Below are 15,651 nucleotides of genomic sequence, written 5' to 3' on the forward strand. Positions count from 1 at the left end.
TGCTCTTACATTGGGGAATATTAATATTTGAATATCATCAAATTTTAGTCATTGTTCACATTTTCCTGGCTGTCTTATATGGTCTTCTCTTATCCCCTCTTTTCCAGTTTTATTTTTAATTTTTTTTTTTAAAGGAGCTGAGGCATTTGTTCCTTGGTGTTTTCTACTGTCTGGATTTGGCTGATTGCATTATTGTAGTGGTGTTAAACATGTTCATCTGTTTCTGTATTAGATTTAGAGGCTTGACCAGATCTTTCTGGGAAGGCACTTAGTAAATGGTGTTATGTACTTCTGTCAGGAGGTACATAATATCTGGTTATTTCTTCTGTGAGCTACAGCCATTAATGATCATTGTCAAGATCCGTTAATTGATTAGGGGTTTCGAAATGGTGATTTTGTTATTCTGTTGTTCCTTTTTTGGTTATTAGCTTGAATATTTCTATGTGGAAGAACTCCCTTATTAACTGTTTGATTTCTCTAAGCTAACCATTTGTAAAGAAAAATGTGAGTAAGTCCTTGATCCACTTCTCCGTCTGTTTTCAATTAGTTGGTTCCCTAACATTCTTCCGAACTGCACAATGAGTTCTTGCCTGCCTCTTCCTCTCACCCTCCCTTCTACTGTTATGAACTTACAGATTAAAACATTTGATCTTTTTCAGTCAGTTGCAGTTGTTATGCTTACTCATGGTTAAATTGTCCAATCTTTGGCTACTGGGAGTTGTCTGCTGAGTCCTTTTGATACAGCTCTAGTAGTCTTTGAGAACATCCTTGCTTTTTATTATGGCAAGATTTTGCAGGCTCATTTTGTACATTTCCTGTCCCAGATCTGCAACCAGTGTTTCTCCAAGGAGCCTTGGCACTTATTAGTGGGGACGATATTGGTAATTGGTTCTAGACCGTTTCAGTAGATTGATCTACGAAATGGGTATTTTTTTAAAAAATAAAATCATCATGAATTAATATTGATATTTCTACTTAAAGTTAAGTTTTGGGATTTTTATTTTACTTTATTAATTTTAAGTCTCTGTCTTCTTTACCCACATCAAAAATCCCAGTTCTCAGCAACACCAACATAATTATTGATATGCCTTATCCCCCACTGTATACTTTAACAGTCTCAAAACAGTACCAGTACCACTATCAACAATATGAATATTGAAAATAATTTTTTAAAAATTTATTTTGTTCTTTCTTCTCCTTAGGGATATACCAGAAATGTGCAATTGTGCAGTCATTTAAACTGTGTTTAAAATGACTTGGGATCATTCTCTCTGTGTAGTTAGGTCATCAGGTACATATGCAGTTAGCCCATGTATTTTGTGTTAGTTTCCATTTTTAGGGTTTCATTTTTTAAATATGCTTCATAATTATGTCAAAAAATTTTCATAGCTCCAACATCTAATCTAAAAAAACAAGGTATATTCAAGTAGGTCTAGTGTCTATTCCTCTTTTCTCCACCCTATTCCATTCCTATCCCACAGATAAGTAGTTTTTAACTTAAAAAAACCCCAACTTCCTTAAAAAAAAAAACACCAGAATACAAAGACATATAGATATTTGTAGACATATAGATATTTGTATTCCTGCCCGCCATCCCCCCAACCCCCACCAAATGGTAGCATTCCATACACACTTTTCTCCACCGTGGTTTTTTCACACTGCAAAATATACCAGAGATTGCTCTTTAGCAGTGTATAGAGATATATACCTCATTCCATTTTATAGCTACATAATTCTGCATTGTGTGGATGTAGTTTATATAACCAGTTCACCATTGATGGACAATTGGGTTATTTCCCGTCTTTACCATTACAAATAGTGCTGCATTGAATAGTCTGTGCTTGTAGCTTTTTATATCGTTGCTATTGTATCTTTGGGATAGATTCTTAGAAATGGGATTGCTGGATCAAAATGTGAATGTAAATGTAATTTTGTTAGATATTGCCAAATTCCCCTACATAGGGGATTGGTCCATATCCTCAGAATCTTTTTCTTCGAGATTCTTTTTTTGTTATATCTTTTATTGAAAAGCATTCTATAGTTTTGAATTTCCTGGGAAACGTTCACTTTAGGCTCTTTGACTTTCTCTTCAAATAGGGAGACCAGCTTACATTTATGGTATTCATATCTTGAAGGTCATTGGAACAGTTTCTTCACTGATACAGCCTCCTGGGTAATAGTATGAAGTACGGTATTTTGTGAATTCCCCCTAGAAATTCTGTAGAAATAGAGCCTAGAAGGCTTCGTTTTTTTAAATTGCTCATTCAAATCTGAAACATGGTTAGTGTGGGTGGGTTGCCTTTTTGTGGAGTGAAAATGCGCATTGGATATATGAGGAGAACAAATCTAAATTGTAATAGTCACCCTTTATTGAGTAGGAACTATGCACTAGACCCTGTACTAAGTAAGCACTTTACGTATTTTATTTAATCTTCATAGTAGTCCATAGTCAGGTAGTTTCTGTTCTCCCCATTTTACGGATAAGCAAACTGAGGCTCAGAGAGGTTAGGTAAGAACTTAATCTTGAGTCACACAACCCGTAAGTGGTAGAGTTAGGAGATAATACTTAGGTCTTTCTGACTCCAAAGTGTCAGTTCTTATGGCCATGAGTTAATTTATTAAATTATTTTGTTTCCGTTAGGATATTAAAAAAAAGTTTTAAGTATTCTTTACAATTAGATGGTTTTTCATAGTCATTCACAATTCTTGAATTGGAGGTTGTACGTCATTTGACAGGATGTGGCATTGATCATCAGCATATGGAAGTGTAATACACTGGAAAATGTAGAGAAGAATAAAACACTGCTTCTACCTTCAAGAAGCTTAATATCTAGTGGGAAAGGAAAATTATAGGCACATTTAATTACTAGACAAGGAAATATACTGACTCTTAAATTTGTTCAGAGTGGTAAAATTCAACTTTGTAAACTTATTTATATGATTTTAGATTCTTGCCAACCAGTAACTATTATAAGTGAACGTGAGGTATGTTGCTTCATCTTTCATTGTGAAAATAGTGAATGCATGAGTTTTAGGTCAGTCTCAGAAAGGTACTCCATTTCTCTGTTGGAAAGTGTGTAAACTGGTTATGATTTTAATGTGAATATCCTGAAGATTAGGTTAATTATAATGTTTTTGAGATTTATGAGAGTTGTAACAATGGATGGATGGCGTTTTTTATATATAATACTTTCCCTTATGGCATATTTCCTCTCAGTCTTTTACATTAATTATTTTCTTGATGTATCTTTTAGCTTGAAAACTATGGGCAGCAAGAACTTGGGGATCTTTTTGTGAACTATAATGTAAAATCCCCCATTACTGGAAATGATCTATCCCCTCCAATAGCTTTTAACTTAATGTTTAAGACCTTCATTGGGCCTGGAGGAAACATGCCTGGGTATGTATCACTTATTGTTTATCTATTTATGTAACAAATTTATTGAAATTGCTTTTAAAAACAGTAAATAACAATGCTATGAAGAAAAAATTTTGAAAAATGATTCACAGAAAGTACATATCAATGTATTAAGGAAAAGTAATGACAGACATTTTACAATTTCATGTCTTCTAATTCTTAATGAATGTAATCTTTTTTTAGCATATATAATGATTTTTTTTTTTTTGCCACAAAATAAATGTAAAAGTCTGTGATCATTATATCTTCTAGTTATAGCTGCATAGGACAGAAGAGACAGTTAAGGAACAAATTTGAAAGTCATTGAATTGATTGCTGAAGGAAACTTTAGAAACCATTTACTCTCGCACAGCACTGTCCTGTAGAACTGCCTGCAGTGATGGAGATGTTCTGTAATCTGTGCTGTCCAATATGGTAGCCACTAGTCATGTGTGGCTGTTGAGCACTCAAACTGGGGCTAATGTTTCTGAGGAACCGAATTTGTAAATTTATTTTATCTTAATGAGTTTAAATTTAAGTAGACATGTGACTACCATATTGGACAGCATAGGTGTAGCCTGTTGATTTGAAAGATCTGATTTTCACAGATAAAGAAAACCTGGGGCCAATTGGTTAGCTCACTTGGTTAGAGCATGGTGCCAATAACACCAAGTTCAGGGGTTTGGGTCCCCACATTGGCCAGCCGCCAAAAAAAGAAATAAATGGGGGAAAAAAAAGAAAAAGAAAAAACCTGGACAGTTAATAATATTGTCCAGAATTGGTATTTGTATGTCCAGATTTCTTGTCCAATATGAACAGATGTAGCCGAAGTGTTCTATTTCATAGCTTTGATATTTTTCTTATGGTCTTGCTTTAGGGTAAGAAAGTAGAATTTTGCTAGTTGAAGCTAGATAGATCAGTTTCCTGAAGTAAAAACTAAAGAATAATAAAAACTAGTTGTGACAAAATGTGTCACAATTATTTTAATAAGACAACAGGTTGATTTGGTGTACTTTGTGGAAAGAGACCCATGCGAAGGCTTTGCTTTGGCAGTACATACAGAGTCATAAAATGGGACATATCCTCTGACCCAGACATTCCTTTCCTGGGGATCTGTGTAAGGAAATAGTTCAAAAGGAAAGGAAACTGTACTTACAAAAAGTATATAAATTAAAAGTAGAAACAACCTGTTAATAATTTGAGGGTGGTTGAGCAAATTATAGTAAAGTAGATCATACTCTGCTTAAATATGAGAATTTTTTGTGATTATTTAGAAAATGGAAAAGTATAAAATGAGTGAAATAAACAATCCATAATTTTATACACACTACTTATAAATACTCATATAAACTCTATACGCATATAAACTTCTGTTGTGTGAAATCTGGGAAGGACCACAAATGAAAAGAGTTGGTCTGTTATAGTGAGAAGAGGGTAAAATTTTAGAGTTTTTTAATACACGAGTTTTGAAGTTATTTTAGTGAAGTATTTATTTTGAAGTGGGCCATTAGGAACACATTCGTAGTGGATGGTTTGCACAGAATATTTTCTGTGAAATTGAGGAGAGGGCAATGGCAATAATAGTGTATTTGCTTGACTTTACCTTTAAAATATGGAGAAATACAGAAGGCTCTTGCTGAAAATATAAAATACTGTAAAGAGTAAAATGATATGAAAAACTTTGAAAATAGCCTGGTGTGCTGGGATGATTGTTAGTGGTAAGTGAGCACTAATGTTAAATGTTAGCTCATATTGACCTCTTTTTAGCCTCACGGTTATGTTTTTATATGTGGATTAATAGAGGTATACTTAGGCATGGGTCTTATTTTTCAGAAGGATCTAAAATTGTCATCTGCCTCCATGTAAATGATTGCTCAAGAGGATGTGGGAGGCTTTGGGGGCAGTATGAGAGAGGTGGTGTTTTGACCTACTGGAGTACTAATTAAATAAAATGACATCGTTAACAGTAGTATTGCCATACCAATTACCTAATACATTTTCTAAAACTTGGTACAAGAACATTTGTTACCAAGGAAAATATCTATTTCCAGAACTTCATTTTAGGGCCTATACAGTTTTGTTGTGAAAGCGATATATTTAGGACTTTTAGAATTTGTGTCTAGAATTTCAGGTTTGTTGGAAAACATAATTTCTTTCTTTATAACACATTTACTTAAATTCATAGGTATATGAGACCAGAAACTGCACAGGGAATATTCCTGAATTTCAAACGACTTTTGGAATTCAACCAGGGAAAGTTGCCATTTGCTGCTGCCCAGATTGGAAATTCTTTTAGAAATGAGATCTCCCCTCGATCTGGACTGATCAGAGTCAGGTACTGCCCCTATTACTCTTGTAAAATTAGTGAATGACGCTGGCATTGAATTGGAATGAAAACTTGCTATTTTGAAACAATTCTGCTTCATAATTGTGATTATGGATTTATTTTTGTCTTCTCCAAAAAGCATGTTTTGCATTTGTTATCTCCAAATGTAATCTCTAGGGTAGTAGGGAGTTTTGAGTGACTTGAAGGGCACTTTAAGGGAAAAGGAGGGAGGGTGGAAAATAACTCTGGTTTTTCACCTGCTCCAAAATTCTCTTTTGCCTTTGATTATCTCATGTTGAGAATGGTGAGGTCTGTATTGTGTAAACCAAGGCCGTTCTTGCAATGGTGATGTGTATAGTGTAGAGTGGGGTGTGGGTGTGGTGATGGTTGTGACAGGAGGATTGTTCTAGGTGTTCAGGTCAGACAACATTGCTGGAATTGGGGTAAGAGTGTTTCAGTAACCGCTTGGTGTTCTGGACACAACCTCCAGATATTGGGGGTCCTCTAAGACAAAAAGGCCAGCTGGCAAGCTTACCCCCATCTACTCTAGTTGACACTCACTTGCCTTTATTCTAATAACCTGATTTTGTCCAATGTATCCAGGAATGTGTGGGAAGGCATATGGCAACTGTTCAGTTCCACTTTAGCCTTTCTTTTTTAAGGGGGGCTGGGGGGGCGGGGACGGGGCAGGGCAGCTGGCTGGCTGGCTGGGGATCTGAACCTTTGACCTTGGTGTTATAACACCATGCTCTAACCAACTGATAATTCCATTTTTCTTTAGAAATTTATTTTCTTAGCTGTTTATGATTTGAGCTTTTTGGAATTTTCTGTACATTTCTTCCTGATATCATCTCTTAGAGTAGTATATCCTATGTAAAAATAGGGTATGTAAACAAACTTAACTTTCTTAGGCTCCAAAAGTGTTTTCCCAGCCCCAGTGCTCCACCCCTTTTCTCTCTTCTCTTCTTACTTGCTGTAATTACAGATTTCAGTCTTAATGTAAGCCAGCCACTGACTCTAGATCAAAGCACCCAGAGCCTGCCTAGTCCTGTTAGTCCCCATAATGTCCTGTGTGAGGAAATGCCTCTACATTCTGACCAAACTCTCATCAGGCCTGTAGTCCCTTCGGACCTATGATCTAGGAAGGAGAGACTTCGTGGAGGGAAGAACTTGCACAGTGTAGAGAAAGGGGGTGGGAGGAACTCCTTTGGCTTTCGTGTAGAAAGAAGAGGTAACTGGAAACTTTAATGAGATATTATAACAATGAAAGACTTGTGAGATTTGTGTCTGTTTTATTTCCCAGTGTTTGGGTTTTTGTTTTCTTTTTGTTTTTTGGTTTCCCCTGTTCTGGTAGCATCTTAGCAAACTTACTTTCCCAATACTGAGGAAAGCTGTGCAAGACTAACCCTTTCTAAAGCCCATGTTTTGGAGAGGATTTACATACAGTAGCTATGGGAAAATTATAAAGGACCGAGAAGTAAGGCAGAGTCTGGGGTCTGAGGAAAAAAAGGTGGTGAGAAGGGAAAGCAGCTCAGAATTCAGGAGTGATTCCAGGTCTTAACTGGTAGAAAGGCCCTGGCTCCTCCTGACAGTTTATTCCTTGGTCATTTTCACTTGAAAGTGTCCTGTGTAGATTTCGGCTAGTTTTGTTATGTACCTCTTCAAATTCCTGACCAGAAGTCCACTCATTCTTCCAAGAGTCTACATCCCCATGGTTTTTGTTCCATGGTAGAACGAGGATTGGTTGTTTAGTGTTATGATTTCTACTTGATGACAGTATTATCAGGTGATTAGTACATTTTATTTTATTTTGATTGGCTGGTTCTGTCTTCCTGGCCTGTGCATATTTTAGTTCTTCACAGTTTCAGGTAGAGTCTCTGAAGTCAAAGACAAGAGACAGAGCTGGCCAAATCAGTGTTAGTGTAGATTCCTCCCCCAGCTTTATTGAGGTAAAATCAATAAGTAAAAATTGTATATATTCAAAATGTACAATGTGGTGTTTTGATATACGTATACATTGTGAAACAATTACCTCAGTCAAGCTAATGAACATATCCATCCCCTCACATAGTTACCTTTGTTTTTGGTGTAGAGAATACTTAAGATCTGTTCTCTTTAGCAAATTTCAAGTATACAGTGCATAATTAGTGGCTATAGTCACTGTGATTTCTTTTCTTTTCTTTTTCTTTTTTTTTTCTTTTCATTTTTGGCAGCTGGCTGGTACAGCGATCCGAACCCTTGACCTTGGTGTTCTAACACCACTCTTTAACCAACTGAGCCAGCCCGCCTGCTGTGCTGAGATTTCTTGGCAAAACAGATGAGAAGACTTTGGCAGCAGCTTTTTTGGACATTCTGCTCAGGGCCTTTAATTTATCTGCCCCACATTATACGTATTCAGTTGCCGCCAACCCAGTTATAAACTATGTGAGAACAAACACCGTGTTTGTTTGTCTCTCTTACATTTCTATGTGCACAGAAGATGTTTGGTACTTGTTGAAACATAGGACATAGTTGCTGCGGGACCAAGTAAGAGATGCAATTAAAAAATAAAATGTAAAAAATAAAACCTTTTTGCAAGGCATGTTATGTATTTTTAGGACCCCTTTAAGCAATTTTATATTACCTCTAAAACATATGAGATAATCGTGAAAGGGCACCAGTAAATGTGATCTTTTTTTTTTTTTTTTTTTTTTTAAAGAAGAGAGATTAGATTTTGACTCAGAATTAACTTAAAACACTTTCCCCCCCAATAGCTACTAAATTGCCATTCAGAGAAATCTCTTTGGGAAACCATTGCTGTGTTCGTGCTTATTTCATTATTATGCAGTTACCTTGATGTAGCTTGTTCAGTTTGTGCCTTATGTTTTTTGCCTTGAATAACACTTTATTTAGGAAGCTCTTACTCTAAAGAAACCAGCTGTATGGTGCCATTATCAGTCATTTACTTGGTCAGAGCAGTAAAAAAGAGATCAAATTGCTATAAAAGCTAAAGAGCCATTTCAATTCACTTTTAATTTCTCATTCTTTGAAAAGTAAATATCAGGAGCTTCATTTAGTGTGTATTTATAAAGACTTACTAATGTGTCAAGGAAAATCATTTTATTTGGATGTCACTATTCAGTATCTTTTTTCTTTTTATGTGTATGACTTTTACTTATGTTTTTCTAATTTTAAAAGCTATATTAATCTGCTTTTTAAAAAATTTTTTTGTTAGAAGTAATATTTTTGGATATGGCTAGATGGAAGTAATTAATATTTGAGAGAAATTTGTGCTTACTATAAATAGGGAGTATAGGAATTAAGTTTTTATTAATGTGTTTAAAGTTAACAGCCACCTAGACAAACTTAAATCTAAAAGTTTTTTGGCCATTCCCTTTGGGAACCAACTTTTTGTTTAGTGATAAGAGATACTTGTAGTATGGGGCCTTTATCAGTGTAGAATGCAGTTGAAAATAGGGATCTTGTTTACTGTTTTCTGTAGTTAAGCATGCAGATTTTATCCCTTATATTTTTGCTTTCAGAGAATTCACAATGGCAGAAATTGAGCACTTTGTAGATCCCAGTGAGAAAGACCATCCCAAGTTCCAGAATGTGGCAGACCTCCACCTTTATTTGTATTCAGCAAAAGCCCAGGTCAGCGGACAGTCTGCTCGGAAAATGCGCCTGGGAGATGCTGTTGACCAGGTGAGATTGTGGAGGTAAATTAATTTAGATTGTGCCTATTCAGGGTTTCTAGCACTTAGCAAATTCTTTGTGTACTGGATGAGAAAATATTTTATTTTAGCAGTCATTTTATTTTTATACAATATTTATTTTTATACAGTGTTATTATAGTAGAAGAAAATCACCCGAACATCTCAATTTCTGGGCCATTGGAGCTGACATGATTAGCAGAGCACTCAGAAAATAGATTTTGGTTTGAACTGTGCCTGAATAATACTACTTTGGGGGGACTGAATTTGACTCACAGAAAGCAAGTGCTCTGGATTTTAAACTCTTCTGTATTACCCGTAGCAATTGGGATAAGGCCTGGAATATAACAGAATTTCTTTAAAATGTTATCCTGGAGAAACAAGTGAATAAAAATTTTCCAGTAATAGCTGTTGCCCAGTAGTGGAATGAGTTGCCTTGGGAAGCAATGAGCTTCCTGGTCCTGAAAATATTCAAGGAGAGGCTGGCTGGTGTCTTGTCAGCCATTTTGCAGAAAAGACCCCAGCAGCAGGTGTGAGAATGGGGCTAGATGATTTTTAAGACTCTTGCAGTACTAAAATTGTAAGATGACATATACTGTATTGTGTTTACAAATTTTAGTGGATACGAATACATTAAAATTCCCTCAACATGTCTCATTACTTCTGTTAATTCAGAAGGAAATATCTTGTCATTCCTTAGGGTCATTGTTATGAATATCATTTTTAGTACTGAAGATTTAGAAGGTAGGAGGTATTGGCTGAATTTTTGCTAGCCAAATGAATACATTGGACAGATTTTGAATAACTCCATCATTATCACCATGTTAACTTAACATCAACTCCTTTACAAATAACCAAGATCGCATTCTGGGTATTTGAAATTGTTTTGAAAGCAGGATAAAATAGTTTACCTTGTGTTTCAAATATTCTTTTAGTAGATATGAGGAACTCAATGCAAAATGGTACATTGGTGTTCAGAAGTATTAATGTGTGTTTTCTTTCCTCTGTGCTTGCTTGCTTGCCTATTTATTTAGGGCATAATTAACAACTCAGTATTAGGCTATTTCATCGGCCGAATCTACCTCTACCTCACGAAGGTTGGAGTATCTCCAGATAAACTCCGCTTCCGACAGCACATGGAGAACGAGATGGCCCATTATGCCTGTGACTGCTGGGATGCTGAATCCAAGACGTCCTATGTAAGTGAAATGTAATGGTTTTTACTATGTGGGTTTCACATTATTAACTTAGAAGCAGAGATATCAAAATTGCCTTTTGTGCACATTCTGTCAGATGGAATAATAAGAAAAGAAAAGAGATCTTTTCCTGAGCAAAATGGAAAAAGCACTTGCTCCCTGCCTTCTTGTAAGGAGGGGGCTACTCTTTGGGTCCCAGGGACCCTTTGTAGACTTAGCTTCTTGAGAGAAAGAGACACACAGAGAGGGAGGGAGAGGGAGAGAAGTTTGGTGATGGGGTAGTGCTGTGTGTACCTTCCTGGGGTGGGCAGTGTTGTTGGTAGTATCCCTGAGTGAGGCTAAGACAGGGTGGCCTCATTCCTGACTTGGATCCCAGCACATGTTGGAAGTGGTGGTGGGGTTGAGTAAAGAAAGTCATGGTGCATTTAGCTTTGAGAACTATTTGGTAGATTTGGGGGATAGACTAGTAGATTCTGATCTTTTGTTTAGGAACTACCTTTTCTCCAATTCTATGTATTTAATAAAAATTCTGGGAAGATTTCTAGGTTACCTCCCCATTGTATCTTTCCATCCCACCTCTTACCCCCCAAAACACAAACATTAGTACTGAAGCTTAGGAATGAAAGGAGATGCTTTCTATATTGTTGGCAGCAGTAACAAGGTGGCATCCAAAACAAGGAGACTGAGTGAGTGCCTTTTGGCATTTCCTTTGGGTGTTAGAGAGGTCCTCTCACCCATACAGAAAGAGACTTTACCTTAGTGCAGGTCATTGGTTCCCTATATCCTTGGTTTCACTTTTTACTTTTTAAAGTGGCTTTCTTTTTATGGATTCTTTTTTTTTTTAGATTAAAAATAAAAACTGGTCATATTAGAAAAGTAATGACTCCTTTTGTTTTACAAAAAGGAAGAAATAATTCTGAAGAATATTATGTAGAATGTGAAACTTTCAATTATGTGCCTCTTCCCAAAAATGTTTCACGTCTCTTCTCTGTATTGGGGATTGGCAGACATTTTCTTTGAGGTGTTTCATGTCTCTTCTCTGTGTTGGGGATTGGCAAACAAATAGTAAATATATTCAGCTTTGTGGGCCACCAACAGTCTCTGTCACATATTTTCTTCTTCGTTGTTATTTTTTACAGCCCTTTAAAAATGTAAAGAGCGTCCTTAGCCCCATGGTCATTGGTATATCAACCCATTCTATATGATTTTCTGTGCATTATAAATATACATGCATATGTAAATGTGTAAATATATGCATGTGTCTATAGTGGCTGTTATTGATTGATATTGTTTTTAGGATATTATTTTTTCTTTGTGGAATTAGGAAAGAATTACTGTAATATGTTAGGTTTTTCTTATTACTTTATTTTCTTAGCAAGCTTGCTTGACATATGCCAAAATAATAGTAGTGATTGCTTTAGGATTATGGGTTATCATTAATTTCTATACACTTTTTAGATTTTCTGGCATTTTTAATTTTTAGATCAAACCACTAAAATGTTTTTTTTTCCTTTTTTGTAAGAAAAGATTATTTCTTTTCTCTTTGTTGCATGCCAGTTGCCTCTCTTAGTTTGCTTGGACCCTAATTTCGAGTTAAACTAGGTGCACATTCTTGCTACCTCAGTTTAGATTCTGAATTGGGCTTGGCTTACCCTTTATTTATTCCATTTGTTTATTCATCCAACATTGGTAATTGTTATGGGTCAGGTCCCATTCTAAGTGTTTCACGTGTATTATCTTATATACTCCTCACAATTGTTCTGTTCATAAGTACTATTTCTGAGGAAACCGAAGTGCTGAGAGGTAAAGTAATTTGCTCAAGTCACAAAGCTATCAAGTGGTGGAGCTAGGTATGAAACCAGGCTGACTGGCCCCAGGTTGTGCTCTCACCTGTTACGCTGCACTGCTTCATAAACCCTACTGCCTGCCTGCTGGTCTTCATCTGAGTGGCACTTCGAGGCTTGGGGATCAGAAAGTGTGGTCCTAACGTTGAGATTAGGTTACAGTATTTCTGTAAGGTCATTGGAAGACAGGGCTAAACAAAACCAGAAGCTCCAAAGTAACACAGACTTTTAAGGAGAAGAGAGAACTCCTTTAAAGACTAGTTTCTTTTTGTGGGCTTTTTTTTTTTTTTTTTTTAAATAAATAAACTTTGTTTATTTATTATTCTCTTCTCCCTCCCAAAAAGTAACCATTTTTCCAGGGTTATTGTTTATCATTCAGACATGCTTTTATAATTTTACCTTTTAGCACATAAATGTTAGTTGACATCTTTAGTAAATGATAGCCACCAAGTTATATGTTTAAGAACATATAATTTGACATGTTTAATGAATGTCAGATTATCACGTAACATGTTTTCAGGCTTTGTTCTTTTTTTTAATCACTTTTTTTATGTTGTTTTGTGTTGAGGTTTCTGAACTTACATGTGTTTTATATTGCCTTCTTTATTACAACCAAGCTCATGTGATAACATGCTCTTGGAAAGATTAGTAGTTTTGGTGTTGAATTTCCCCAAACTCTTTGGACCAAAGGCAAAAAATAAATTCATGAAGTCTAACTAGATATCCTCTAAAATAAGCATTTTACAGATTCTTTTGATCTTACTCAAATAATGGGTTCTTAAGTGTGTGTCTTAGTTCAAGTTGCTGTAACGAAGTACCATAAATTGGATGGCTTTTAAACAGCAAACATTTATTTCTCATAGTTTTGGAGGCTGGAAGTCTGAAATCAGGATGCCAGCATGGTCTGGTTCTGGTAAGGGCCCTCTTTCGAATTGCAGACTGCCATATTCTTGTTCTGTCCTCACATGGTGGAAAGAAGGGAGATCTCTTGAATCCCTTTTATAAATCTCATTGGTTATGGGGTTTATAAAATCTAATCCCAAAGATTATGGCTCTACTCTTATGACCTAATCACCTCCCAAAAGGCCCGTCCTCGTAATACCATCACATTGGGGGTGAGAATTTCAACATGAGTTTTGGGGGACACAGGCATTCAGTCCATTGCAGGTTCTTTGGAAATAATTTAAATTTTGCTTCTTAAAAGTATCGTGTGTATGAACAATATAACATTATGTGGTCGTAACGCTGTTATTTAGTTTTACTCTGTAACCTAAACTTTACCTACTCTTTACCGAGCTCTTTTTTTCGGAAAAGAAAGTGGATTGATCACAAATACCCACTGTGACAGCCAGCTACGGTGTGCGTTTAGTCAGCCGACTGATGTCAATTGTGAGGACTGTAACCACTTTAACCAAAGAGAGGCAGTGATTTCAGCCAAACTCATTTTGAGTCCTGGTCACAAATTTAAACCAAATCTGCAGGTTTTGTTTAGGTTCACATTTAATTTTCATAATGAAACCTTAGAATATATTAGTGTACCCCACAGTCACAATATGGCAATATAAATCTGTCCAGAAGATAAGACTACTTGTGTACGGTGTGAATTATATTTTATAGGTTTGTTAGCTGCCTAATATTTGAAACTGTTCCCTTTTCAAATATTCATAAAATTTGAGTGGAGATTCTATAACTGAATCATCCTTGAATGTATGAAAGAGTTTGTTATAGTCTGCATGTATTTGTGAACTAACCAAACATAAGTAATGTTTTTTATTAATTATGTCTTTTTAGGGCTGGATTGAGATTGTTGGATGTGCGGATCGTTCCTGTTATGACCTCTCCTGTCATGCGCGAGCCACCAAAGTTCCACTTGTAGCTGAGAAACGTCTGAAAGAGCCGATATCCTTTCTGGTCACTCAGAAACTCGGCACTATAGTGTAAACATCTTGCTAATGTATAAGTCCGAGTGTTGTACCTTGTTCTGTGGATAAATTGAGATGTTTTGGATATTGTGGTAATGCTTGTTTAAACCTATTATTTTACCTATCTCATACTCCTTTCCTGTTCCCTGTACTTGTAGTCAGACATGTGCCCACTCAATGTTTGGCTCTTAAAAGTAGCATGCTCTGAATGTCTTTCAGAGTGTTGGCCAGTTTTTCTTAGTCGTTTCCAAAATGCGTTTCTCCATACCTGCACCTACCTACATGCTCTTTAAATAATGGGTACCAATAAATACTCTCTCTGTTAAAAGATGAATACCATTTTATGGTAGATGAAATAATGAGGATTTAGCTTACTTGATCTGTAAATTAGCAAAATAGAAATTTTCTTCCTTTACCAGGCAGTGAGGTTGTCAGCTGATTTCTTAGGAGTAGGCCAGTAAACAGAAATAGATCTTATTGTGTTAGGCATTTTAGAAATTTTTATGCTGTGGATTGAGTTATATTGCTTATTAGATAATATCCCTTTTATCTCACTATCACTGAAAAAGTCTGAATTGATGTTGTTTACTTATGTTTGAGTGAGGTTTGTCTGAATGGTTTTGTGGATAGTTGTTTCATCTTGTACTTGAAATCAACATAAACAGCATCTGGGATACTAATAGAGAACTGGTGGTGGTTTTAAGTTGGTGACTGGTCATTCTCGAGACCATTTTCCGAAATACTGAGGCAGTGCTGTGTTTTTGGATTCCTTGACTACTTCATACAAAACAGTCAGTGTTGTTCAGTTTGAACCCAATAAGGGAACCATTGGTAAAGCATATAAAAAGGATGCAAAGCTGGTGATGGAGTATCTTGCCATTTGTGATGAGTGTTACGTTACAGAAATGGAGACACTACTAAGTGAGAAAGGGTAAGATTTAAAATGTTTACTTCTACATGGGCACCAGTCAGATATGTCTTCTCTGCCAAGTTCTGAAAGTTAGGGTGAGATTATTATTTTAGAAATTTTTGGCAGATAAGTACTGTTTCTTGGCTGCATTTAAAGGACTGTCTCTGCTGGGATTTTGGCATTATAGCCTGGAAATAGATTTGAAATCGACTGTGTATTCTGTGTCCTGTTAGTTATAACAGAATACCCGAAACTGGATAAATCATAAAGAGAAGAAATTCTTTCTTACAGTTATGGAGTCTGGGAAGTCCAGGGTTGAGGGGGCACATCCGGTGAGGGCCACCTTCTTGGTCCTGAGGGGTCC

The 15,651-nt window shown here is 36.1% G+C and overlaps 1 protein-coding gene across 1 annotated transcript in view; it reads left to right on the forward strand.

The window, feature by feature from the left end:
* Positions 1-15,651, forward strand: part of GARS1 (glycyl-tRNA synthetase 1) — a 41,496-nt gene that overhangs the window by 14,690 nt on the left and 11,155 nt on the right. Inside the window, exons 7-12 of the mRNA XM_063099434.1 lie at positions 3,255-3,400; positions 5,583-5,732; positions 9,245-9,407; positions 10,450-10,614; positions 14,247-14,359; positions 15,168-15,308. Coding sequence (XP_062955504.1) covers positions 3,255-3,400; positions 5,583-5,732; positions 9,245-9,407; positions 10,450-10,614; positions 14,247-14,359; positions 15,168-15,308 — 878 coding nt within the window. The remainder of the gene's footprint in view (positions 1-3,254; positions 3,401-5,582; positions 5,733-9,244; positions 9,408-10,449; positions 10,615-14,246; positions 14,360-15,167; positions 15,309-15,651) is intronic.

Source organism: Cynocephalus volans, chromosome 6 (assembly GCF_027409185.1).
Source record: "Cynocephalus volans isolate mCynVol1 chromosome 6, mCynVol1.pri, whole genome shotgun sequence".
NCBI lineage: Eukaryota > Metazoa > Chordata > Mammalia > Dermoptera > Cynocephalidae > Cynocephalus > Cynocephalus volans.